We start from the raw sequence: 27668 nt of genomic DNA on the forward strand, positions 1-27668 counted from the left end.
CCGGCGGCCCATCGCGGAGCTGCGCGTCTCCGGCGCCACCATCGTGCAGCTGAGCGACTCCGATACCAAGCCTACGGAGCTCCGCGACTCCAGGAGCTCTGCGCGATGCCAGCGGACCAGCGCAGAGCTCAAGCCGTTCAGCCGTGCGACCCCGGTGGCCCAGCCTTGGAGCTGTGCCATGCCAGCGCCTCAGCGCGGAGCTGCTTCGCCGGGTCACGCTGCGGGGCGTCCACGCGTGTCTTTGGTCTGAGTGCGGAGCTGACGTCACGGGGGCTGGCGATTGGGCCGGTGATGCAGCGGCGCCGCCGCCGAGTGGCCCGAGTGCTGCAGTCTCCCGGCGCTGGAAGGGGGAGGCAGACGAGGGGCACTGGTGCGTAAACGTATAGATTATTATGGCATCGCGGCGAATGGAGACTAAACCGGTGATAACGTGTCTTAAAACGCTCCTTATCATCTACAGCTTCGTTTTCTGGGTGAGATTCATGGATTATTTCCTTTTTTTCCAAATACTTTAACATCGACTAAAATAATGGGAATTGTGTTTAGCTTTTGCGGACGTGCACTTTGCAGAGAAAAATAAAAGATTGCAGATGGCTTGCTCAGATTCGGGATGTACTGCACGCTTGGTCCATTTTTATTTATTAACGGAGAATTTTGTTGCACTGTTAAAAGATTGCAAGATAAATGGTGATGTTTGAAGATGTCTTTGACCCTGGTTGCCGAGTGATGTGCGAGGCGACTGCACCAAACATGATCCACAATCTGATCCACAACCTCTCTCCCCAGCAACCCACCCTCCCCTGCAACTTTCCCTGTCCAGTTTAAAATATACTCCTGCTGAGAAAACCCGATCATTTATTTTTAGTCGTGTTTATTCTGTGAATTGATACTTTCATTTTATATTATATTCATATTTCAAATAATATTAAATAATGTTTTTATTTTATATTGTATTATTATACTAATATACCATATTGAATTAATATCATCTTTCTCATTAGGTTTTTTTGCTGGTTGGAACAAACTGAGAAACTTGCTTCATATCCCTCCCATTGTAATTATATTTCTTAGATACATTTACAATGTCGCGATTTATGCATTTGATTGTGCAATTCAGCTTTCTTGCAATAACACAGCAGGGACATACCAATTGTCGCATTTTTGGATGGCGTTGTAAATAAAAAAACGCTTTGAACTGATTTAGCCGACGTTATTTACGGTCTTTTGACTGCAGTATTTTTCACCTACATGATAGATTTGTTAGGTAGGCTTTTGAAAAGCTGGAATAACTTGAAGACGAATGCTTAAGTTAACCAGAGTTAATACTGGTGCAATGTTTGCTTCTATGGATGTGGTTTTTTTGACCATTATTTGATTATTCAAAGATTGACAACTGAATAAAATAAATTCTTCCATTTAATTTTAGGTTCAGGTCAGATTATGAGATAATAGGTAACCGATGAATGCTTGGTATAAATTATGATAGTTATATTTAAAGCCTGTAATGCAAGAAGGTTTTTTTTTAAAATCCTGCTGTGGGAAGTTAACAATGCAACTAGATTGCTAATGAATGTTTTAATTACAGCTGTATAAAATAGTGGTATTTACAGCAGGGATATTACAGTTAATCCCTTGCAGAAAGCATATTATATATCCCGTGTTTGGTTTGTCTGGTTGTTCTGCTGAGCACAGAATTTGTGACATAGACATGCAAATGCTTCTGAAACGTTTGCAGCAATGTGTGGTATTTCTGATTTCCTGCTGCAAGGTGCGGCCGTGGGTAATCAGAGATACAGCACATTGCTGATGGTAGAATTATGTTTTTATTTTGCATAAGGAATAGTACTTAAACTTGCGAAAGGAGCAAGCTTGCGGATCTTTAGTTCACAGTCACGTCGACAATTTGAAATTACATACTATCTTTTAATATAATCAGCAGGGCCATTGTGAAACATTACTTGGAACCAAGCCACATACTTGGAGAGTAGGGCGAGTGATGGAGGTTCAAAGGGAGGATGACAGAAATTGGACCCATGACAGCTGTAAGCTTTGACGACAGCATTAGGATGATGAAAAAGTCAGTGATGGGCAACAGTGCAGAATTGGAGAATGAAGACCAAGAGTTGTGAGGCACTGCAGCACAGGGAATGGAGAGTCCATGGAGGGGTTTAAAAACAGGAGCGTTTCGCAAATTTGGCAGGATGAGAGCAAATGTAGGTCAGCACGCAAACAGACATTGGTTAAATGGTTTCAGCACATGACACAGCTGGTAGAGCTGCTGCCTCACAGCACCAGAGTCCTGGGTTCAATCCCGACCTCGGGTGTTGTCTGTGTGGAGTTTGCACATATCCTCTCTGTGACTGTGTGGGTTTCTCCAGATGCTTCAGTTTTCTCCCACATCCCAAGGATTTGTGGATTTTCAGGTTAATTGGCCTCTTCTAATTTTCTCCTAGTATGTATGTGAGTGGATGCAAAAGTGCAACAACATGGAACTATGTGAATGGGTGATTGATGATCGCCATTGACTTGGTGGGCTGAAGGGCCAGTTTCCATGCTGTATCAATCAATCAGTCAATCAATCAGTCAGCAGGCCAAAAAATGGGACATGGCAAATTAAAATATAGACAATAGACCTGTGGATGAATGCAAGGGAGGAGGTCAGTAAATAAACAACATAAGTACAAACGGACAATTAGATATAAGAGAGGTAAGCCATTTGGCCCTTGGAGGTCTTCTCTGCCATTTATCAAGATCAGCACTGATCTTTTACCACAGGGCTAATTTCCAGCTGTATTCCAATATCCTTCGATTCCCTCAATATCCAGAAAACTATTGATTTACATTTTGAATGAACACAACAACTTGACTTCCACGACCTTCCAGGGCAGAAAATTTCAAAAGGTTCATTGCCCTCTCATTTTTTTTACATACCTTCAGTGAAAAAAAAATTCTCATTTCAGTTCTAAACTTGCACCTTATTCGCAAACTGTTCTCCCTGGACTCCCCATTCAGGGAGAACATCCTTCCTGCACCATATTCTGACAAGGTCTGAAGAAGGGTCCCAACCCGAAATATAGCCTATCAATGTTCTTCAGAGATGCTCATGAAGATAGACACAAAAAGCTGGAGTAACTCAGCGGGACAGGCAACATCTTTGAGAGAAGGAATGGGTGAATGAATGGGTTGCGACCCTTCTTCAGACTGAGTCTTGGGAAAACGGAGATATGGAAGGGCACAAAGAGAATGTAAGGTGTGAAAACGACAGATCAAAGCAGACGTTGATCAAGGAAATGAAGAATGGTTTGAAGGGATATGGCAGAATGTTTTGTCTTTGATCAAGTTTTTGGGAACTTGATTCTTTGCTACAATGGTACTTTTTTTGCCCTATTATGCTCTTGCGAAATGTTTTGGCAAATCTCACTACAGCTCATTAAAAAGGTGATATATTCACGTGGCTTGCTGTAATATTTGTAAATACAATTTAATTATAATTTAATTGTGTTAATGTTTTATTTACTTTTCCAAAACAAAATGCATTGTAATGCTTTGGATGGTGAATGGTTATCATAGCAGACAGCCTATATTTTATGCAGTTTCACAGTTGTTTTGGATATCTTAAAATTAGAAACTCTAATCTTTTTGATGTTCATCAAGGCCATAAAATACAGGAATGAAGAGTAGCCATTTTTTTTCGTGGTTTAGATTGGCATGAAGTGTTTGTCATGTATGTCAACTGGTCAGCGTGGTGATTTCCATTGCCTCAATGTTTAGAAATGGTGAATGTTTAGTTTCCTGCCCGATTATTGAGAAAGCTAATTGGAAAATTACATCAATGCTTTGCTAGTTATAATAAAGATTCCATATATAGGGAATGACAAGATGGGTTGAGAAGTAAATTTGAATTCTTTGTTTGTTCTTGTTTCTTGTGTTTCTTTTAATCCCCTTTTTTGCACAGTGTATGATGCCCTTATTGGTTTCCAAGACAGTACATTGAAGTATGAACCCAATCATAGGAAATTCAAGATTCTTAAGATTTCAGCAATTAGAGTCATAAACTCACACAGCGTAGAAACAGGCCTTTGGGCACAACTTGTTCCTGCCGAACCAAGGTGCATTCGTGAGCTGGTCCCATTTGCCTGCATTGGGCCCATATCCCTCTCAATCTTACCTATCTATGAATCTGTCTAAATGTCTTTTGAATATTGTCACTGTACCTGCCTCTCCTATTTCCTCTGCCAGCTTGTTCCATATACCCAGCACCCTGTGTGCGACAACATTGCCTCTCAGGTGCCCTTTAAACGTTTCCCTTCTCATCTTAAACCAATGCTTTCTAGTTTTTAGACTCCCTACCATGGGAAAAAGACTGTGTCTATCCACCTTATCTGTTCTGTTATGATTTTATATAACGCTCAGGTCACCCCTCACTTAAGGGTATTCGGTCTCAACCTATCCAGTCTCTCTTTATACTTCCAGCCCTGGCAACATCATTGTGAATCCTTTCTGCACCCTCTACCTAGAGATGTATATAAAATCTTACCAATGTACAGAAACAGAAGATTAGGACTGGAACAAGCAGCATGTATACTCGCTGAGCTAACTAGGTAGACAAATGAGCTGTATCATCATAAAACAGGAATGATAAGTCATGTAACCCTTTGTAAGAAAAATGGACACAGGGCGCTGGAGTAACTCAGCGGGTCAGGCAGCATCTCTGGAGAAAATGGATAGGTGACGTTTCGCGTTGGGACCCTTCTTCAGACCCAAAGTGTCACCTGTCCATCTCCTCCAGAGATGCTGTCTGACCCACTAAGTTACTCCAGCACATTGTGTCTTTTTTTGTGTAAACTAGCATCTGCAGTTCCTTGTATCTAATTCTTTATAAGCCTGCTCTGTTATTTATCAAGGACATGGCAAATCTTCTGCCTCAGCCCATTTTCCAGCACGATCCCCACAACCCCCGATGTGCAGAAATATGCGAAACTGTGTTTGGATTAACACAATAACTGAGTCCCCATAGAGCGTAGAGAATTCCAAAGGTTCACTCTCTTTAAAGACATTCCTCTTCATAAGTTCATGTTATAGGAGCAGAATTCAGCCCATTCAGCCCATTGAGTCTATTCCGCTATTCAATCATGGCTGATCTATCATTCCCTCTCAACCCCATTCTCCTGCCTTCTCCCTGTAACGCTTGACACCCTTCCTAATCAAGAAACTGTCAATCTCCACTTTAAAATTACCCAAAGATGGCCTCCACAGGCGTCTGTGACAGTGCATTCCACAGATTCACCACCCTCTTGTGTAAGAGTCTTCATCTCAGTAATAAATGGCCTGTCGTTATTGAACTATATAATCAATGCACTCTGTGTTTTTCCCTCCATTCTACCTATTGTACGATTATATTTCTGCATAGTATTATCTGATCCAATTGGATAGCATGCAAAACAACGTTTTTCATTGTACCTCGGTACTCGTGACAAGAATAAACCTAAACCATATTCTGAATCTGTGATCACCATCTCAGAGAGCTAGAATACAAAAACAGGGATGTAATGCTGAGGCTCTATAAGGCGCTGGTCAGGCCGCATTTGGAATATTGTGAGCAATTTTCGGCACCATATCTGAGGAAGGATGTGCTGGCTCTGGAGAGGGTCCAGAGGAGGTTTACAAGAATGATCCCAGGAATGAGTGCTTATGCATTCCACATATAAATTATTCATTCAAGTTGGAGAAAGTTCTCTTTGTACTTGTACTCCTCAATGTACTTGCCATCATAAAAATGCAGCAGTTTCCTCCCACACTCCAAAGATGTACAGGTTTGTCGGTTGATTGTAAAATTGCAAATTGTCTGTAGTGTGTAGGATAATACTCGTGTACAGGGTGTCCCGGGGAGCCACGCGCTGGGAATGTCCGGGGGGGGGGGCGCGCGATCGGCAAGAGTGTCCCAGGGAGCCGCACGAGCGGCGGGAGTGTCCTGGGGAGCCGTGCGCGCGGTGGGTGTGTCCCAGGGAGCCTTGCGGGCCCGATCCACCCGCCGAACCACTGCGGCGCCATGACCGGAGCGACGACCGACGACCGGAACGTGCCCCAGTAGACCCGACTCACCCCACAGGCCTCCCAGGGGACTGCGGAGAAGCCGGGCGGCGGCGAGGCCTGCCTGGGTCGAAGTTGCCTCTGCGGCGGCGGCAATGTGAGCCTCGGCTGCAGGAGACTCGCCAACAGCTTGAGCCTCGACGGCAACAGGAGCCTCGGCAGTAATGGGGCCTCGGCGGGAACCTCGGCGGCGATGGAACGTGAAGGAGGGGGTCGGGGAAGACAATGGAGGACCCGGTGTGGGGGTACAGCCGTGAAGAACAATGGAGGACCCGGCGTGGGGAGACCGCTGTGAGGGATGGTGGCAGAACAAGGGGGAACCCGGTGGGGCAGGGGGGGAGGCACTCTAGTTTTAGAATCCTCTGCCCAAGGGATAAGCCTGCGTTTGTTTGTTGCTCGTTCCGGTACGTTCAGGTTTAGGCGCTGTGCACATGGAAGCCAGCCAACAGTCGCTTGTCCTTTTTTTTTCACTTTTAATTTCAGGTTTTTGTGTACCTTGTGTGTTGTGACTGTCAGCAGACCAATCTCCCTCCGGTAATGAATAAAGTGTTATCGTATCGTATCGTTACTGGTCGGCATGGACCCGGTGGACCGAAGTGGCCTGGTTTCATGCTCTATCTCTATCTCTAAACTAATGTAAAAGTGAACTAAAGTGTGTTGTCACTAACTTTCTTCAGTATAGTAGCTACATTCACTTTATGTCATCATTAGATGGAATGCAATCAAGGGATTTATTCAGAACCCATGGTGGAGAATTTTGAATTTATTTTCATGTTGGATTTTTTTTCCGCAAATAATCCAAGCAGATGCTTTGATCTTGGCCATTTTTGGAGAGGGAGCAAGATGATGTTAATAGCCACCCATTGCTAACTTGCCACGTTTAGTTTAGCAGAGCAGTTTGAAACGGCATTATAAATATTTTTATTAATCAGATTATTCCAGACATGCACTTTCGCTTTAATCAGTGATTGTTCCCCCGTGACCTCTAGCAGTGACCTTGCAGGACAGGTGAGCCATGTCTGGAAGAGCACACAAAGGATTTTTTTTCTCTCCCATGTTCCAGTTAGTTGATGTAAATCAGCGAAATAGTTGTTTTGGAAAGATGTGCTGGGTAGTTGCTGGCCCCAATTGAACGGTGACACAGTGTTGGTGGGGCAACAATATCATGGTCAGGGATGGATCACAAAGTTTGAGGGGAGGTGGAGTGGTTTATAAAGAAGTCATCTCAAGAAAAAGTAACTGTAATGGGGATTGACTTTCAGCTTCCTCTTGCATTAATAAGATAGACTATCCATTCTGTATTCGTCCATAGTATAAAATGAGGTCAATTATCCTAAAAACCTGCACAGCTGGCTATTACAGAAAACACTGAAGGCTTTGCTGTTGGCATGATTGCAACTTTTGGCTTATATCTTGAAAAGCTGTGGCTTATATTTCCCTACAATTTCAGACGCAAGATAATTTTTTTTGGTATTTTGCAACTGCATCTTGAGGATGTTTTATCAGATTTTTTGTTTGTAGATTACGCCATTTGATTCAGAGAATATAAATCGCAGAGGGTCCTGCTTTAATCCACTGTCTTTGTTAGCTCAGAAAATCCCATCAGAGCTAGGTTGGAATGTGATAATTGATAACCAGATGATCTGGTCTTCACTTAAAGCAATCATTTTAAAAAAAACACTATCTATTCTGTTTTCTTGCCTTATCTTGTCTGTGCCTTTAGATGAAGCTGTGCTTCATATAGAATGTACAATATAGAAACCAGCATGTTAACCCAGTTAGTTTATTTAATACACAAAGGACATTAATAAGCAAATGTATATACAAAGAATTACAACAGTTCATCAGATTTTGCTGCCATGTTTAGTTCGGTTTAGTTTACTATTGTCGCGTGCACCAAGATACAGTGAAACGAGTTGTTTTGTTCGTACTTCAACAAAACATAAGAGTATTAAATGCTCAGACTGCTCAGCAACTTGTGTAAAGAGTTACTTCTGGAATTTCAGATCATCATAATTAGTTTGCTGCTTTGCACCATTATCAGCTGGCATCTCTAGTCGCTATTTAAAACCTAAAAATTCACAAACACTGAGGAGGCACACTACAAGTTGACATTCAACACTGTTCCGGTCCAAAGGTTTATCTTCTGTGAACAGATATTTATATATAAATATCAGCTGATACAGTTATTTGAAAGTGTAAAAGTTGCAGAGTCAGTAATATATTTTTTAGTGCTGCATCTGGCAGACTGTTATTCCTTTAATGCTACTATTTGTAGTGCACAAATATTTTCAGAGAAATTGAATAGCTGACAGCTGTCAGAGTATTGAGTATAGAAGTTGGAAGGTCATGTTATAGTTGGACAAGACATTGGTGAGGCCGCACTTGGAGTATTGTGTTCAGTTTTGGTTACCCTATTGTAGGAAAGATGTTGTTGAGCTGGAAAGGGTGCAGAGAAGATTTACGAGGATGTTGCCAGGACTCGAGGGCTTGATCTCAGAGGGAGTGGTTGAGCAGGCTAGGGCTTTATTCCTTGGAGTGCAGGAGGAAGAGGGGTGATCGTATAGAGGTGTACAAGATCATGAGAGGAATATATAGGGTAAACGCACAGAGTCTTTTACCAAGAGTAGGGACGTTGAGAACCAGAGGACATAGGTTTAAGATTGGGGGGGGGGGGGGAGGGGGGGAAGATTTAATGGGAACCTGAGGGGCAACTGTTTTACACAAAAGTGATAGGTATATGGAACAAGCTGCCGGAGGAAGTAATTGAGGCAATACCATCACAACTTTTAAGAAACATTTATACAGATACATGGATAGGATAGGTTTAGAGGGATATGGACCAAAGGCAGGCAGGTAAGACTCGTGTAGATGGGGCATGTGGTCAGCATGGGTTTGTTTGGTCAAAGGGCATTTCCATGCTGTATGACGAGGGAAATTGAGACGTTAGTCAAAAACAAGAAGGATGCATGGGACAGGAATAGGCAGCTGGGATCAAGTGTATCCCTGGAGGAGTTTCGGGAGCGAAGGAGTAAACTAAAAAAGAAAATCAGAAGGGCAAAAAGGGGCCAGGAGATAGTTCTGGCAAGTAGCATTAAGGACAATCCCAAAAGATTTTATTAATACATAAGGGGGAAAAGGATAACTAGAGAGTGGGACCTCTCAGGAATCAAAGTGGTTACCTCTGTGTGGAGCCACTGGAGATGGGCAAGGTCCTAAATGAGTATTTCTCTGTATTTACCGAGGAGAAAGACAGTAGGACAGAGGAAATTGGAGCAGTCAATGGAAGTGGCTTCAGAGCAGTCAGGGTTACTGTCGAAGAAGTACTGAAGGTACTGTCGTGTTTGAAGGTAGACAAATCTCCATGGCCTCATCTGATATTGTGACATTGTGGGAAACTAGAGAGGAAATTGCAGGAGCCCTGGTTGAAATTTACGAATCGTCCTTAAATACAGGAGAGGTGCCAGAAGACTGGAGGGTGGCAAATGTTGTACCTCTTTTCAAGAGGGCTGCAGGGAAAATGCTGGGAACTATATTCCAGTGAGCTTAACATCTGTAGTTGGTAAGTTACTGGAGAGTACACTGAGCGATAGGATATACAGGCATTTGGATGGGCAAGGGCTGATTAGGGATAGTCAGCAAGGTTTTGTACGTGGGAGGTCGTGTCTCACAAATCTGATTGATTTTTTTGAAGGCGTGACCAAAAAGGTTGATGAAGGCAGAGCTGTAGATGTTGTGTACATGGACCTCAGGTGCTGACTGGGTGGAGTTTGCACGTTCCCCCTTCGACTGTGTGGGTTTCTCCAGGTGCTCCCCTTTCCTCCCACATTCCAAAGACGTGGGGGTTTGTAGGTTAATTGGCTTCTGTGAATTGCCTCTAGTTTGTAGGATGCGAATGAGGGATAACATGGAACTAGTATATGGGTGACCGATAGTCGGCGTGGACTCGGTGGGCCAGAGGGCCTGTTTCCACTCTGCATCTCTAAACTAAACTAAAGTACATCAACAAAAATTTAGTATGCTCATGCTAAATTTTAGTCTGTGCTATTTTTATCTTATTTTAAGTGGGCTAATATTTGTCATTTGCCTCTAACAGATGCATGTATATAGTGCAAAGGTGCTAAATGAACATAGGAATATCTTTTGTAAGAAAATAACTGCAGATGCTGGTACAAATCGAAGGTATTTATTTCACAAAATGCTGGAGTAACTCAGCAGGTCAGGCAACATTTCAGGAGAGAAGGAATGGGAATAGGAATATCTTTCCTCAATTACTATTTCATTTCACAACAATAACTTCACAACAAACATCACAAGCTGGTTTGGGAATAGCTCTGCCCAGGACAGGAAGGCTCTGCGGAGAGTAGTGCGTTCGGCTGAACGCACTATGGGAACTACACTCGCCCCCCTGCAGGACCTATACATCAGGAGGTGCAGATCCAGAGCCAGCAACATTATGGAGGACCCCTACCACCCCAGCAACGGACTGTTCCAGCTGCTACGGTCAGGCAAACGTCTCCGCTGTCATGCTGTGAAAACAGAGAGGATGAGACGGAGTTTCTTCCCACAGGCCATCAGGACTGTTAACTCTCATATCACCAAGGACTAATTTAATTTACTGTATTAATTTATTTTTTGTGTTAAAAAAAAAAAAAAATGTATTCTGTTTTGTAGTTTTAGCACAATCCGCAGGCGTTGCCACTTTCATTTCACTGCACATCTTGTATATGTATGAGACAAATAAAGTTGACTTGACTTGACTTTGTGGTCAATTTTTAAATTTGTTTAGTTGTAGTAGGAATTAACAAATGAATACAAAAGAAAAGTGATTGAACTTGCATTGAGATATTAATGTTTGCATTTCCTTTACTTTTCCATTTATACAGTGAATGGCAACGCTATGCGATGCCAGATCCTGGCATGTTTGATGAGTTCTCACTTCCATTGTCTGCTAGTTTTGAAATGAGATTGATTGGCACAAATGCAAACTATAAGTTTTAGTCTGCTTCTTGTTGAGCATGTAAGATGGCAAGAAACAATATTGCAGTGTAAATAACACGTATATAAATAAATATCTTGCATTTTGTTACAAAACCTTCGCTCAATCTGCTCCTGAGAAATATCCAAGACTCCAAAGACGTACAGGTATGTAGGTTAATTGACTGGGTAAATGTAAAAATTGTCCCTAGTGTGTGTAGGATAGTGTTAATGTGCGGGGATCACTGGGCGGCACGGACTTGGAGGGCCGAAAAGGCCTGTTTCCGGCTGTAGATATATGATATGATATGATATGATATGATGACTAAAAGAATCCTCAAAAATATTTGGAGATACTCTTGATTTGTTCACTTTTTCTTTTCTATGTTTTATTGACTGTTTATTGACTGCACATGTTTTATTGACAGCTTATTTGGGATGTTCTGTTGAGTCCTTTCATCAGAAGAACATTTCTACCAAAAACGCTTGGTTTATTGCAATTATCTGAATGTTAAAATTGAGAACCAGTGGTATACTCAATTTGGATATATCATTGCTGAAATGTGAATGGAATAGCCATTTGCTAAATGCCAGATGTGTAAATAGACCTTTACTAGCCCTATTACAAAAAGCTGTAACCACAGTCAAAACCAACCTAACAACAGCCAAACCAACCTAACCCCAAACCGGCCATAACCAAACCAATCCAAATCCAACTTGAATACAAATTGACTGCAGCCAAGCCCAACCTAACCTGATGTTACCACAGCCAAAACGAACAGAACCACAGCTAAATGCAACCAAACCCAATCATAACCAATCCATAAAAGACCCAAACTCAATCTGACCACAGCCAATCCAAAACCACCGTGAATGCAACCCAACTACAGTCAATCCAAACTGGCCCACACTCAATCTGACCACAGCCAATCCAACTATGATATGTGCCTGAATTTATTTTGTTATCTAATCCAATTTGAGCTCAAGATGAATGCATTGATTCCAAATCTGGCAGAAATCCCGAAGAAGGGTCCCGACCAGAAACATTGCCTATCTGTGTTCTCCGGAGATGCTGCCTGACCCAATGAGTTATTCCAGCACTTTGTGTCTTTTTTTAGCTCAACGTCTATGGTTGGTACTTTTTGAATTTCTCCCAGATAGCTGAAAGCTAGTTAGAGGCCAAGCAATGCCAGCCTTAGATCATTGCCATGGGTGTTCACCGGGATAGTTTCCCAAGGCCCAAATGTCTTCAGCTTCTTGTAAAAACAAGGAGCTGCAGATGCTGGTTTACACAAAAGGACATAAAGTGCTAGAGTAAGTCAGCGGGTCAGGCAGCATCTCTGGAAGACATGGATAGGTGACGTTTTGGGACAGGACCCTTCTTTAGACTAATTAGTTCAGAAATGCAGATGTCTGCAGAGAATTGCACCATGTTTAGCTCCGAGTACAAGACCTCAGTTACTACAGCTGGCCAGCAAACAACTCTGGAAATCCAGGTTTCGACTGAGAAGGGGCAAGTAATCTTTGAATTTGGTACCTTCCATTGCCTCCTCGGACATGCTCCACAAAACAAGCTTTCCAATTATATCACTTAACTGTATTAAATATTATAATCTTCATAAATGAAGGCACGGTCTTTCTATAATTTCTGCAAGCCATTGTCATGAATGTTAAAGTAATAATCAATGCTGCATTGTGATAATTTGGCTTTATTTTGCTGTTTCTATGGAGGTGATTAGAAGACACATTTAAGCATTGCACATGCCCACTCATCTGTATGAGCCATTTTGAGGAAACAAACAGAAAAATCAGCTTGTACGTCCTTTTTTAAAAGATGAAGGAAATATAATCAGTAGTATGCTCCAGTTCAAAGTCAGAACTTTCTGTGACAAATATAGGTGAGTATCTGTACACCAAGCCCTGATCTGTGTTCATATCCAAATAATAGCTCATGCTCAAATAGAATATGTCCTAGCATCTCATTAAGGTTGCCAGGGGCAACGGAATTTCTGCCACATTTGGTCTCGGAGCATTGTAAATGGTGTCAATACAATAATCGAAGGGGGAATGGAAATGCGTACAGAATGCAAGGAGGTGAATTAACACGGTGTTGATTAAGAATAGGAGCAGTGCTATAAATTATTCAGTTCTAGTTAAGACTACTGAGAAAGTGGCATCTCAATAATTACCAGTATCATATGATGTAATTAACATGCAGAAAGGATGATCCAGGGAGATCTTTGTATTTTATCCCCCCAGATTCAGATATATTTTGACATAGTGTGTATTTTCTTACCCACTACTAGTGTAGAACTGTGTATTGAAATGTATTAATTCGTGTTTAATGACACCAATAATCATTGCCACCTCTGCAACTCGGTTGTGTATGCATGGTGTTTCACTGATGCATACCACTCATGCAGATGCAGGGTTCACAAAGCCGGCTACATCTTAAGTTAAAGAAGAACCTAGCCTGTAAAGTCTGGCACCTGGATCAAGCTTCAGGAAGGTCCACTTGAAGCCAAAAGCTTACTCTTTCAATCAAATGGTGTCTTGAAGGAGCTCCAAAAGGTAAAATCGTAGAGTCATACAATTTGGAAAGAGGCTCCTCGGCCCAACTTGCCCACACCAACCAACATGTCCCATCTACACTAGTCCCACCTGAAAGCCTTGCTCTGTCCTTCAGAGTGCTCCATCATCATTTTTTGACCCTGTCTAAGCTATGAAGCAAGATGAGATGTTTGTTCTTCTCCTTAGAAATAGATTTACAGAGGTAGTTCTGTGATCAGTGGCTTTACGGAAGAGGACAGACAGTACAATATCATCCTTGTAGCCTAACATATTAGGGACCTAGTTTAATTTAGTTTTTTTATTATAGTCACATATACTAAGCTACAGTGAAAAACATTTGTTTGCGTGCTATCCAGTCAAAGAAAAGACTACCCCTGATTACAATCAAGCCGTCTACAGTGTGCAGATAAAGGATAAAAGGCACAACATTTGGTGCAAGATAAAGTCTGATTAAAGATAGTTCAAAGGTCTCCAATGAGATAGATGGGAGGTCAGCATCACACTCTAACTAATGGGAGAACTGTTCAGTTGTATGATGACAGCTGGGAAGAAAATGTCCCTGAATCTGGAAGTATGCATTTTCAAACTTCTGCTTATATGCCAAGCTGCACAATTTGTAGGCCGTACTCACCACCCTCTAACTATGGATGAGCTGACAAGCTCTTTCAATTTATTTGAGATTAATCAACACTTGAAGCAAGGGCTTACTGGCTGAGTTGCACTTCATCATACAGGATTCAATGGACCCAGACTGGATGGAGGTGTTCAGCACTTTGCTTTCAGCTGCTAGTATGTAGGGAAAAGGGACATCAATATCCCCATTCACATGCAGAAGGGGAGAAATTAGCATTTGGTAACCCATCTCAATGCTTACCCTTACTTGGCAGGAAGATCGCCGACAGTCTTTCATTATTTAGGGAAGTAATCAACTACATAAAAAACAAGGGCTGGACACACGCCTATTCGGCTTGTACCAGGACATGAGTTCTGACAATTTCACATCTGGCCATGATCAAAATGCTCTCCCAAGTGAGGTTCGGGGATTGAATCTGAGATATAATAAGAATGCTCTGCATGGTGATCAGAGTGCAGTCCTAATTTAAAGCTTCTCAATCAAATCTGAGGTTAAGCAATTCTCACACCGTGCTTATGTGCTGGCTAAGATTTTTTTCTGTATCCTTCAGGAGAGAGGAGGATGTAAGAGGGATCCTAATGCCGCTGCGGAAACTCTCAAGCCGAAACCTTCCTGTACATGGAGGGCATTGCCATCTCTTGCATGATCCAGTTAGTCTACAAACTGAACATCTACAACCGCATTAGAGACCATAGTTTCTCATAACAAAAGCAAGACCATGTCCTTTGGCTGCTGGGCCAACCAACTGATTGAGTGTCTGTCTGTACATTATGAGAATATTAATTAAACCCATATCAGTAGGGGCGGCACAATGGCGCAGCAGTAGAACTACTGCTTTACAGCGCCAGAGACCCAGGTTCGATCCTGACTACGGGTGCTGTCCGTACGGAGTTTGTATGTTCTCCCCATGACCTGCGTGGGTTTTCTCCGTGTGCTCCAGTTTCTTTCCACATTGCAAAGATGTACAGGTTTGTAGGTTAATTGGCTTCGGTAAAGTTGTAAATTGTCCCTAGTGTGTATTAGGATAGTGCTCGTGTACAGGGTGATCGCTGGTCGGCACAGACTGGTTGGGCCAAAGGGCTTGTTTCCGCATTGCATCTCTAAAGTCTAAAGACTAGTCAAGATAAAGTCTGATATAGCCTGGCCCTTCATCGCCCAGTGATATATTGTTCTACAAAACAATCCTGAATGCACTCTATGAATTTAAACCATAAAGGACCTTTGTGAGTGTAATTTTCCCAATCTACAGTATTTTAAGCTTGAGGTTCCCTAAGGTTTTTGCAATAAAATTGCATTAGCGTTTCTTAGTTATTGATTACAAGATACGAGAAAGGGAACAAAATAATTTTTTTTTAAAACAAAGTGCTAGTGCAATTTAGCAGGCCCGACAGCATCGCTGGAGAACAAGGATAACTGACCCTTCGGGTCGGGACCCTTCATCATCTGAGGAAGGGCCACGGACGCCAATAGGATGAATAAACATCAGGAAGGCTGGCTCCGTCCTGGGGGCGGAGTTGGATTCATGAGAGGTGGTCCTGGAGGGGAGGATGCTCCTCAAACTGCGGAGCATCTTGGACAATACAGCTCACCCGCTCCATGACCCTGGTCAAACTGAGGAGTACCTTTAGCAACAGATTGGCTCCACCAAGATGCAGTATAGAACACCACAGGAGATTCTTCTTCCCTGTGGCTTTCAAACTGTATAACTCCTCCTCCTTCTGTCGTGGGGTAGACTGACTGACTCCCCCCCCCCAATCTTTGCACATCCCCAATCCTTTCCACTCATCACTGTTTTTACTGTTGTCAGATCAATTTCCCTCTTGGGATAAATAAAGTTCTATTGCATCGTATTGTTTGACTCGAAACGCCACCCATCAATGTTTTCCAGAGATGCTGCCTGACCCGCTGAGTTACTTGAGTTACTTGAGTTACCAGCAGCTGCAGTTCCTTGTTTCAACAATATAATGGAATAAGTTCTGGATAGCACTTAGTCAGCATTAACATGTATCCTTGTGTGCTTCAATTGCAGGAACTCATTTGCTTTCTGTATCTTAGCGAGGATACCATTATTGACAAAAGTAACCATATATGATTACAATATTTCAAAAGGTTTGTGGTAGCCTGTTCAATCTGAAATGTTGAATGAAGAAAACATTTTGCTTGGAATTTCAGACCTGGTTAGACAATAGACAATAGGTGCAGGAGGAGGCCATTTGGCCCTTTGAACCAGCACCACCATTCAATGTGATCATGGCTGATCATTCTCAATCAGTACCCTGTTCCTGCCTTCTCCCCATACCCCCTGACTCCGCTATCCTTAAGGGCTCTATCTAGCTCTCTCTTGAATGCATTCAGAGAATTGGCCTCCACTGCGTTCTGAGGCAGAGAATTCCACAGATTTACAACTCTCTGACTGAAAACGTTTTTCCTCATCTCCGTTCTAAATGGCCTACCCCTTATTTCGTAAACTGTGGCCCCTGGTTCTGGACTCCCCCAACATTGGGGACATGTTTCCTGTCTCTAACGTGTCCAACCCCTTAATAATCTTATATGTTTCGATAAGATCCCCTCTCATCCTTCTAAATTCCAGTGTATACAAGCCTAGTCGCTCCAGTCTTTCAACATATGACAGTCCCGCCATTCCGGGAATTAACCTAGTAAACCTACGCTGCACGCCCTCAATAGCAAGAATATCCTTCCTCATATTTGGAGACCAAAACTGCACACAGTACTCCAGGTGCGATCTCACCAGGGCCCTGTACAACTGCAGAAGGACCTCTTTGCTCCTCTTGTTATGAAGGCCAACATTCCATTGGCTTTCTTCACTGCCTGCTGTACCTGCATGCTTTCTTTCAGTGACTGATGCACTAGGACACCCAGATCTCGTTGTACGTCCCCTTTTCCTAACTTGACACCATTCAGATAATAATCTGCCTTCCTATTCTTACCACCAAAGTGGATAACCTCACACTTATCCACATTAAACTGCATCTGCCAAGCATCCGCCCACTCACACAACCTGTCCAAGTCACCCTGCAACCTCATAGCATCTTCCTCACAGTTCACACTGCCACCCAGCTTTGTATCATCTGCAAATTTGCTACTGGTACTTTTAATCCCTTCATCCAAGTCATTAATGTGTATTGTAAATAGCTGTGGTCCCAGCACCGAGCCTTGTGGTACCCCACTGCCTGCCATTCTGAAAGGGACCCATTTATCCCCACTCATTGCTTTCTGTCTGCCAACCAATTTTCTATCCATGTCAGTACTCTACCCCCAATACCATGTGCTCTAATTTTGCCCACTAATCTCCCATGTGGGACCTTGTCGAAGGCTTTCTGAAAGTCAAGGTACACTACATCCACTGGCTCTCCCCTGTCAATTTTCCTAGTTACATCCTGAAAAAATTCCAGAAGATTAGTTAAGCATGATTTCCCCTTCGTAAATCCATGCTGATTCGGAACGATCCTGTTACTGCTATACAAATGCTCCGAAATTTCGTTTTTTATACTGATGTCAGACTAACTGGTCTATAATTTCCCATTTTCTCTCTCCCTCCTTTCTTAAAAAGTGGGATAACATTAGCTACCCTTCAATCCACAGGAACTGATCCTGAATCTATAGAACATTGGAAAATGATCACCAATGTGTCCACGATTTCTAGAACCACCTCCTTAAGTGCCCTGGGATGCAGACCATCAGGCTCTGGGGATTTATCAGCCTTCAGTCCCATCAGTCTACCCATTTCCTGCCTAATGTGAATTTCCTTCAGTTCCTCCATCACCCTAGGATCTCTGGCCACTAGAACATCTGAGAGATTGTTTGTATCTTCCTTAGTGAAGACAGATCCAAAGTACCGGTTCAACTCGTCTGCCATTTCCTTATTCCCCATAATAAATTCCCCAGCTTCTGTCTTCAAGGGACCCACATTTGCCTAGACTATTTTTTTCCTCTTCACATACCTAAAAAAGCTTTTACTATCCTCCTTTATATTATTGGCTAGCTTACCCTCGTACCTCATCTTTTCTCCCCGTATTGCCTTTTTAGTTATCTTCTGTTGCTCTTTACAAGAGTCCCAATCCTCTGGCTTCCCACTCTTCTTTGCTATGTTATACTTCTTCTCTTTTATTTTTATGCTGTCCGTGACTTCCCTTGTCAGCCACGGGTGCCTCTTACTCCCCTTAGAATCTTTCCTCCTCTTTGGGATAAATTGATCCTGCAACTTCTGCATTATTCCCAGGAATACCTTCCATTGCTGTTCCACCCTTGTCCCTGCTAGGGCCTCCTTCCAGTCAAATCTGGCCAGCTCCTGCCTCACGCCTCTGTAATTCCCTTTGCTATACTGTAATACTGACACTTCCGATTTTCCCTTCTCCCTCTCAAATTGTAGAGTAAAACGTATCATATTGTGATCACTGCCTCCTAATGGCTCTTTTACCTTGAGTTCCTTTATCAGATCAGGTTCATTACACAACACTAAATCCAGAATTGCCTTCTCCCTGGTAGGCTCCAGTACAAGCTGTTCTAAGAATCCATCTCGGAGGCACGCCCCAAACCCCCTTTCCTGGGGTCCAGTACCAACCTGATTTTCCCAGTCTACCTGCATGTTGAAATCTCCCTTAACCACCGTAGCATTACATTTGCAACATGCCAATTTTAGCACTTGATTCAACTTGCACCCTATGTCGAGGCTACTGTTTGGGGGCCTGTAGATAACTCCCATTAGGGTCTTTTTTACCTTTACAATTCTTCATTTCTATCCATACTGATTCTACATCTCCTGATTCTATGTCACATAGAAACATAGAAACATAGAAAATAGGTGCAGGAGTAGGCCATTCGGCCCTTCGAGCCTGCACCGCCATTCAATTTGATCAAGGCTGATCATCCAGCTCATTAACCTGTACCTGCCTTCTCTCCATACCCCCTGATCCCTTTAGCTACAAGGGCCACATCTAACTCCCTCTTAAATATAGCCAATGAACTGGCCTCAACTACCTTCTGTGGCAGAGAATTCCACAGACTCACAACTCTCTGTGTGAAGAAATGTTTTCTCATCTCGGTCCTAAAAGACTTCCCCCTTATCCTTAAGCTGTGACCCCTGGTTCTGGACTTCCCCAACATCGGGAACAATCTTCCCGCATCTAGCCTCTCCAACCCCTTAAGAATTTTATATGTTTCAATAAGATCCCCCCCTCAGTCTTCTAAATTTCAGCGAGTATAAGCCTAGTCTATCCAGTCTTTCTTCATATGAAAGTTCTGCCATCCCAGGGATCAATCTGGTGAACCTTCTCTGTACTCCCTCTAAGGCTAGAATGTCTTTCCTCAGATTAGGGGACCAAAACTGTACACAATACTCCAGGTGCGGTCTCACCAAGGCCCTGTACAACTGCAGCAGAACCTCCCTGCTCCTATACTCAAATCCTCTTGCTATGAATGCTAACATACCATTCGCTTTCTTCACTGCCTGCTGCACCTGCACGCTTGCTTTCAATGACTGGTGCACCATGATACCCAGGTCACCCCTTGCAAGGGAGTGAATATCATTCCTTACCAACAGTGCAACCCCACCCCCTCTGCCCACCTGTCTGTCTTTTCTATACGTTGTGTACCCCTGAATATTCAGTTCCCAGCCCTAGCCCTCTTGTAGCTATGTCTCTGTAATTCCCACACCATCATACTTGCCAATGTCTAACTGAGCCTCAAGCTCATCCACTTTATTTTTTATACTTCGCGCATTTAAATACAACACTTTAACTTCGGTATTCACCTCCCCTCTCACCATTGGCCCTGACCTTACTCTCTTATCCCATCTAGAACTCCTTCCCATTTATTCGAGAGTCCTTTGCAATTTCTCCTGTATTCGCTTCCCCTTTAACTCCATCTTCATATTCCCAATTTGTCAACCCCTCCTCCCCACTACTTAGTTTAAAGCCACAAGTGTAGCACTAGCAAACCTGCCTGCCAGAATGTTGGTCCCCCTGCTGTTAAGGTGTAACCCTTCCCTTTTGTACCGGTCACCCCTACCCCAGAAGAGATCCCAGTGATCTGGTAATCTAAATCCCTGCTCCCTGCACCAGCCCCTCAGCCCCGATTCATATCCCCCATCTCTCTGTTCCTGCCCTCACCAGCATGAGGTACAGGTAGCAATCCAGAGATAACCACCCTCGATGTCCTACTTCTCAGTCTTCCCAACTCTCTAAACTCACGTTGCAGCACCTCCTTCTTCTTCCTCCCGACGTCGTTCGTGCCCACGTGCACAACTACTTCCAGTTGATCGCCTTCCCTCGCTAGGATGTTCTGAAGCCGGTCCGTGATGTCTTGAACCCTGGCACCAGAGAGGCAACAGACCATCCTCAAGTCCCGCCTGCCGCCACAGAATCTACTGTCTGTACCTTGGACAATGGAGTCTCTTCCTGACTTCGGTCTCCCTGGTCGAGTCTCCTTGCCTGGATTAGAGCCACCAACCTGTCCGCCGCTCAGACTGGAAGCGTCTTCTGCCCCGACAGCTCCCAGGAGGGTGTACCTGTTTGCAATAGGCACAGCCACCGGGGTCTCCTGTAGTCCACGTTCGCTTCCCTTTGAAACGGTCTCCCACCTTCGCTCGACCTGGACCCTTGGCATGACAGCCTCACAGTAGGTCATGTCCAGGAAACGCTCATATTCCCGAATGGCCCTGAGGTCATCCAGCTGCTTTTCTAACTCCACCACATGTCCATTCAGGAGCTGCACCTGGACACCGTTCTTGCAGGTGCAGCTCCCAGAAGCTCCAGCTGAGTCCCTACCTTCCCACATCCTGCAGGAAACACACTGCACCAGCTTGTCTGCCATTACTTTAGTATCAAAAAACAAATCAGGCTAAAAAACAAGCGTATCCTCCTTACTTCAGTCTCCTCGCCGAAGACTCGCAGCCAAAGACTCGCACTTTTCTCACAGGGCACTAAGACTCGCAGCCAAAGTGGTGTGAATTTCAGTGAGGTTGTGTTCGCCTTTTTAGTATGCTTTCAAACTTCATTCCAATGATATCAATGAAATTAATATCAGAAACAGAATACAACCTTCCATATAAAATGCTTAACTGGTGAGAATTTCTAAGTAGCGATATAATCATTACTTATCAAATTTTTAACCTATTAAGAATTAAATATGTCTTCTTAGAAGAAAATGTTTATCATTGAGTCCTATTATTGAACAAGTAGCCAATAGATTTCATTACATTTTATTTGTGGTCTGAATCAACTTAAATTAATTTCCAGAATTGATTTTTGTAAATTTAGTTCAAGCATTGGCTCTCATCTGAAAATAGTATGCCTTATGAGTTCATGGATTGACAGTCATATAGGTTCATTTCAGTTGAGAGGACTTTACCATTCGTTAGTAGTCAATAAAACAGGATGGAGCATTGAATAGTGGAAATCATCATACCCAAAGGAAAATTGACACATTTAATTTTATTCTGACAAAGGCTTCCAAAGCTTGTGCTCTGTGTGCTTGAACTCCATTTTCAAATGCTGGAATTGATAAAGAGTTCTTGGGTCCCTTTGTTCTATGTTGACAATTAGAATCAAAGGAGTATAAAGATCCACAGCGCACTATACAGTATATATGTTTATACATACACACATATATGAATTATATGTATATATATATATATGTGTGTGTGTGTGTGTGTGTGTGTGTGTGTGTCTATATATATACACATATATTGAAATTGACAAATGTGGGTAACTAATAATTTGTTGCAGCATTTAAGAATGTGTCTCATTTATGTGGCACATAAATTATGAATAAGTTTAAGGGAGAAATTGTTTACAAAGTGTAATCCAGAAATTGGATCAATTGGTATCCACCTATCAGGTGCTAAGTGCACAAAAATCAATTTTACCTGGAGTAGATGGAGTTTTAATGATCGAACGTGGGTACAATTAAAACCATTCCACATTTTGATTGGCCATAACCGTTTATGACCCACATTATTGTGCCTGATCTAAATGCAGCTCAGGGGTCCACTTACTATGAAATCACGCTGCCCAGCACTGCATCTTTCATTCCCCACTCACAAAAACGAGACCTCTCATTTACAGAGAACAACTATCATACTGACATCCAGAGAAAGAGAGCAAAATTCACTGAAGTCTGGCGCTAGGGCGTGAATTGAATGATTTCCATCTTGCATTGTTGTAGACAGCATCTGCCAGCTTCACTTTGCGATGCTTGCAACAGTGACAAGCTCATTTGGTCAACTGATGATTAGTGCCTTTATGGTTTATGCACATCAGGGCAATGTTCTGCAATCCCCGCCTCGCTGATCAGACGACCCTGGCAGTGGTGTGGGGCCACTCCCAGCATGGGACTCCACCAGAGCAGACCATCACCTGGGAGATGGCCACACACAAAGGGGATCACCATGTTCCCCTCCCCCGTGTACTCCCTCAGTTACATGGCAACCTATAATGAAATTGGTTATGGCATCCATGGGGATAGGCCCTTTAAAGTCTAAAGGCTCTCCAGTGATCACTGTGGCAAAGACGTGTGAGTTGTGAACTTGTCCCTCAGGTCTCATAACCCTGGAGGGAGGATATTTGCATTCATTTTAGAGATTTTTTTTCAGGAAGCCCCGATGTGGGGCCAGTGTTGCATGCAACACCATTTTAGAGTGTCTAAATGAGGCCAATCCAGTTCACATGAGGGCAGAGAAGAGCTTCAGCAGATTACACTCCATTGTGTTCACACACACGCAATTGTTTAGTTTAGTTTAGAGCAAAGATAATAGAGCGGAGCAAGATGGACCACTCCGTCAAAATCGCGTATACTGAAGTGTAGTATGCAACAGAGTGGAATGTTTGCCATTTTAGTAAGCAAAACCCGCCGTTCGTTATGCCTCTCGCAGTGTAATCAGTGTTGTGGGGGAACAATATGTGTGACGATACTATTAAAATGCAGAATATATCTCATCTATCAAATCACATTTTTTTGTTATTTTTCTTTTAAAATGTTTTCCCCCTGCTTAATTTCTCTGATTTTATTCTTTCTTACTGTTTCTGCCCATTTCCCTCCCATCCTTCCTCCCCAGCCCCCTCTTTCGTGCAGTTTCCCTTGTATTGCTCTAACACACACTGCACAAATTTAACTTATATTTATATATATATAAATGAATGTGTGTTTGTGTCTGATTGTGTGTGAGCGGTAAGACAGAGATAAATACATCTCAAAGTTCATTCTCATGGATCAGAAGCAACTTTGATTTAAAGCAATGTATTTCTCTCTTCATCTTATTTTTCACATGATGTACATAACATAAAGGCGATTTGACCTTTATGGTTTATGTATATGCCTATATATATATATATATATATATATACACACACACACACACACACACACACACACATATCTATCTCTTGTTTCTTTCTTGTGATTTCCTCTGATTATTTGTTTAGCAACCTTTTTCTCTCTCTCTCTCTCTCTCTCTCTCTCTCTCTCTCTCTCTCTCTCTCTCTCTCTCTCTCTCTCTCTCCCTCTCTCCCTCTCTCCCTCTCTCCCTCTCTCCCTCTCTCCCTCTCTCCCTCTCTCCCTCTCTCCCTCTCTCCCTCTCCCCCTCTCTCTCCCTCTCCCCCTCTCTCCCTCTCTGTTCTCTCATATACATTTCATTACGGCCTACCCATACACATTCGCAATCAGTAACATCAAACTTATTAACAGAAATCCTAATATCGTGAATAAAATAACTATGAACACGTCAAGATATTTTTTCATTCTTTTCATTCTTTCTTCGTGTAATAAAATGTAATGCATACATACCTACATTGATACAGAAGTGCTAGCTTTAGACATGAATAATGTACATTACTACCATAGTTTAATTTTGAATTTAACATATAATTGAGGGGGTCGGAGCAATACAGTGCTAACCCTCACTTTTGTGAAAAATGAGTTACATGCATTATCACAATCCTTACCCAATACCCTACAACCTGTAAAAAAAATCATATTTAAATTCAACTGATAAGTTGGTTAAATAACATAGGCACCTTGTTTTTTTTGTGATTTATGAATTTTTCAAATGTAAATATCTCATAACGACACATTTGTGGGTTAGCAGTATATAGCACCAACCCACTTCAATTTTACATCATTCAAAAATGAACTTCACAAACAAGGATAACACTTTTTATTTCTGTCATTCATGGTAATTTTTACATCATTTTGTGTGTGAGATATACAGGGTTGCACTGTTTTGCATATCAGCTAATCAATTGAAAGATCAGGTCTTGATTTATACCAGCCCTTCACCTCCCCCTCCCCCCCCCCCCCCCCCCTTGTCTGAAGAAGGGTCCCAACCTGAAACATCACCCATCCTTTTTCTCCAGAGATGCTGCCTGACCCGGTGATTTACTCCACCACTGTGTCTATTTGAATTGGATTCATGCTTCTGTACCACGTCAGGCTGCATTGGTCATTTTAGTGGCTGTCAAGGGTTTTTAACTAATCAATTCACCAATTCAATTTTTCTTGGCTCTAAGTATAAAGTTAAATGTCTTTTCAATTATATTGTGGATACAGTAGAGTCCTATTGTTTGCAAATGCCTAATCTCTGCTTCCATGACTTTTTAAAATAAATCAAGAGATACAGCTTGTGGAGGTAAAATTAAAATTAACAGAGAAAGCAAAGAAGAACAGTTCAATAAATATGATCAATTGGCCTGATACAGACAGAGTGGATCTCTTGTGCAAATATTCAATCAGTAACATCCATAGTTAAAAAATCACGAAACAGCAACTCTTCAAGAAATAGTTATAAACTAGACCAAATGGACCCGTTGGACCCAAACCTCTCCTGTATTGGTGCAGCACCCTCTCCTCCCCCACTCCCCTCTCCCCCCCACCCCCTCCCCCCTTCCCCCTCCCTCCTCCCCCACTCCCTCTCCCCCCCACCCCCTTCCCCCTCCCTCCTCCCCCACTCCCTCTCCCCCCCACCCCCTTCCCCCTCCCTCCTTCCCTCCTCCCCCACTCCGTCTCCTCTCCCACCCCCTCCCCACCTTCCCCTCTTCCCCCCTCTCCCACCCACCTCTCCCCCCTCCCCCTCCCTCCCCCTCCTCCTTTCCCTCCCCCTTCCCCTCTCCCCCACTTCATCCCCCTCAACCCCCCTTGTCCTCCCACCTCCCCCTCCCTCCCTAGGAAATAGATTTAAACTTTAAAATATGAATAACTTTAAAAATATTACACTGATTTCAATGAAACTTCTTCCATTAGCACCAAAGGGATGACGGTGAGTAAGATGGGCCTAAAATTGGTGCGCTATTGTATACCGTTTTGGCTGTCGTTCAGGAACAACTAAACAAACAAACAAGGTTTTTGGTATATAGATGTCAACTGTCAACTTATCCAAGAAGTTGAATAAAAATCATTGTTTGCAAACATTTTATATACAAAGAAATCGCAGAGAGCTGTGAACTGCCAAGTCTAGCACAGAATCTGCTTACTAAAATGGCGCTGAAATTTAACCATGACCTACTACGGTTTCTAGGGTCGAGTGGTCTATCTTGCTCCTCTATTATCTTTGGTTTAGCGATACAGTGTTGAAAAAGGCCCTTCAGCCCACTGAGTCCACGCCGGCCAGAGATCACCAGTACATTAGTTTTACACTACATACTAGGGACAATTTTCTTTTACAGAAGTCAATTAACTGTAAACCTGCATGTCTTTAGGATGGGGGAGGAAACCGGGGCACCCGGAGAAGACCTACACGGTCATAGGGAGAACGTACAAACTCCATACAGACAGCACCCATAGTCGGAATCGAACCTGGGTCACTAGCACTGCAAGGAAGCAACTCTACCTCTGCGCTACTGTGCCACCCATGCAGCCCGTTTGCTTGTTTGATATTTAATTACATTATCATTTATCCGAGTCACTTTAATAAACTATTATATTTGATGCACAAACTCATCACCTTTTCTACTCTGGTACAAGGGAAGAACTGAGAGGGATAAATTCATCTTTAATTTCAAGTGTTTAATTGTCACATGTACCAAAAATGGAACAATTAAATTCTTGTAGAAACAAAGAACTGCAGATGCTGGTTTACCACAAAAAAAAAGACACAAAGTGCTGGAGTAACTCAGAAGGTCAGACAGTCTGAAGAAAATTCCTGACCCAAAACATCACCTATCCATGTTTTTCTGAGATGCTGCCTGACCTACTGAGTTACTCCAGCACTTTGTGTCTTTTTTTACAGAAATTCTTACTTGCAGCAGCATAAAAAGTCTGTAAACACAGTACTCATGGATGACATAATACACAAAAATCAATAAATTAAAAGACAATATTAGTGCAAATAAAAGCCTAAACCCCCTCGTGCAACCAAGACAGTCCATAGTTCAAGAATTAGGTTATTGCATTTCACAAAGAAATAGGATTGGAAGTCCGACGACATTCTTATAAATGCTGATATCATTCATCCCTCTTGCATGATGCTTGTACTTGAAAGCAAAAGATTATTTTTGGTATTTTCATACCTAGTCATGTGTCATTCAGCTGTTCACTGGCTCAATTCTGCATGTCTTAAATTTTTCACCTAAGAATCTCCTTGAAGGCTTGGTATTAAGTTTACTGTAGGTCAACAGACATCATGAAAGCAGTACTCAAATATTTTTCAGTATGTTTATTTCTCCTGATGAGCTAAGAGAGGAAGAGTTAATTTTTCACTTGAACTTACCAGTGAATAAACATTGAATCAAAGCACCAAGGAAACTAAGTTACTACATCTTATTTATTTTCTCCTGTAAATTAAAAAATTGCTCTCAGTTTATTGAGAACTTGTGTTCTGGGTAATTAGTGTAGTAGAATGGTAAAACCCAAAATAGTTGTGTGTGCGTGGCTGGGGATGAATTCATGGAATAGTGGTCTTCTGAGGGAAAACGTAGACAAGTTAAAGGACAAGGTAATATCACAGCTTACCACTTCAGTCATGTCAGCACAGACTAAGTGGAACCTAGTGCAACATGGAACAGTACAGCACAAGAACAGGTCTTTTGGTCCACAATGTCTCAGCTGCACATGTCAAGACCACCTCTTATCTACCTGCACATAATCCATATCCTTCCACTCCCTGCATATCCATATGCCGATCCAAAAATGGCACTATTGTTTCTGCCTCTACCACCAATCCCAGCAGCACATTCCACACGCTCACCACCCTCTATGTAAAAGAAAATTGCCCTGAATATCTCCTTTAACCTTTGCCCCTTTCACCTTAAAACGATGCCTTCTAATATTTGATTTTTCCATCCTTGGTAAAAGGTTCTGACTGTCTACCCTGTCTATGCTTATAATTTTATATACTTCTATCGGGTCTCCCCGCAACCTCTGGCGCTTCGGACAAAACAACCCGATT

General features: G+C 42.7%; 1 protein-coding gene across 1 annotated transcript in view; it reads left to right on the plus strand.

Annotated features, from left to right (window-relative positions):
* The first annotated feature begins 277 nt into the window (after positions 1-277).
* tspan7 (tetraspanin 7) overlaps positions 278-27668 on the plus strand; it is a 68644-nt gene continuing 41253 nt past the window's right edge. The window contains exon 1 of the mRNA XM_078409178.1: positions 278-473. Within this exon, the coding sequence (XP_078265304.1) occupies positions 393-473 (81 nt within the window). The 5' untranslated portion in view covers positions 278-392. The remainder of the gene's footprint in view (positions 474-27668) is intronic.

The sequence above is a fragment of the Rhinoraja longicauda genome, chromosome 12 (genome assembly GCF_053455715.1).
Source record: "Rhinoraja longicauda isolate Sanriku21f chromosome 12, sRhiLon1.1, whole genome shotgun sequence".
Classification (NCBI taxonomy): Eukaryota; Metazoa; Chordata; class Chondrichthyes; order Rajiformes; family Arhynchobatidae; genus Rhinoraja; species Rhinoraja longicauda.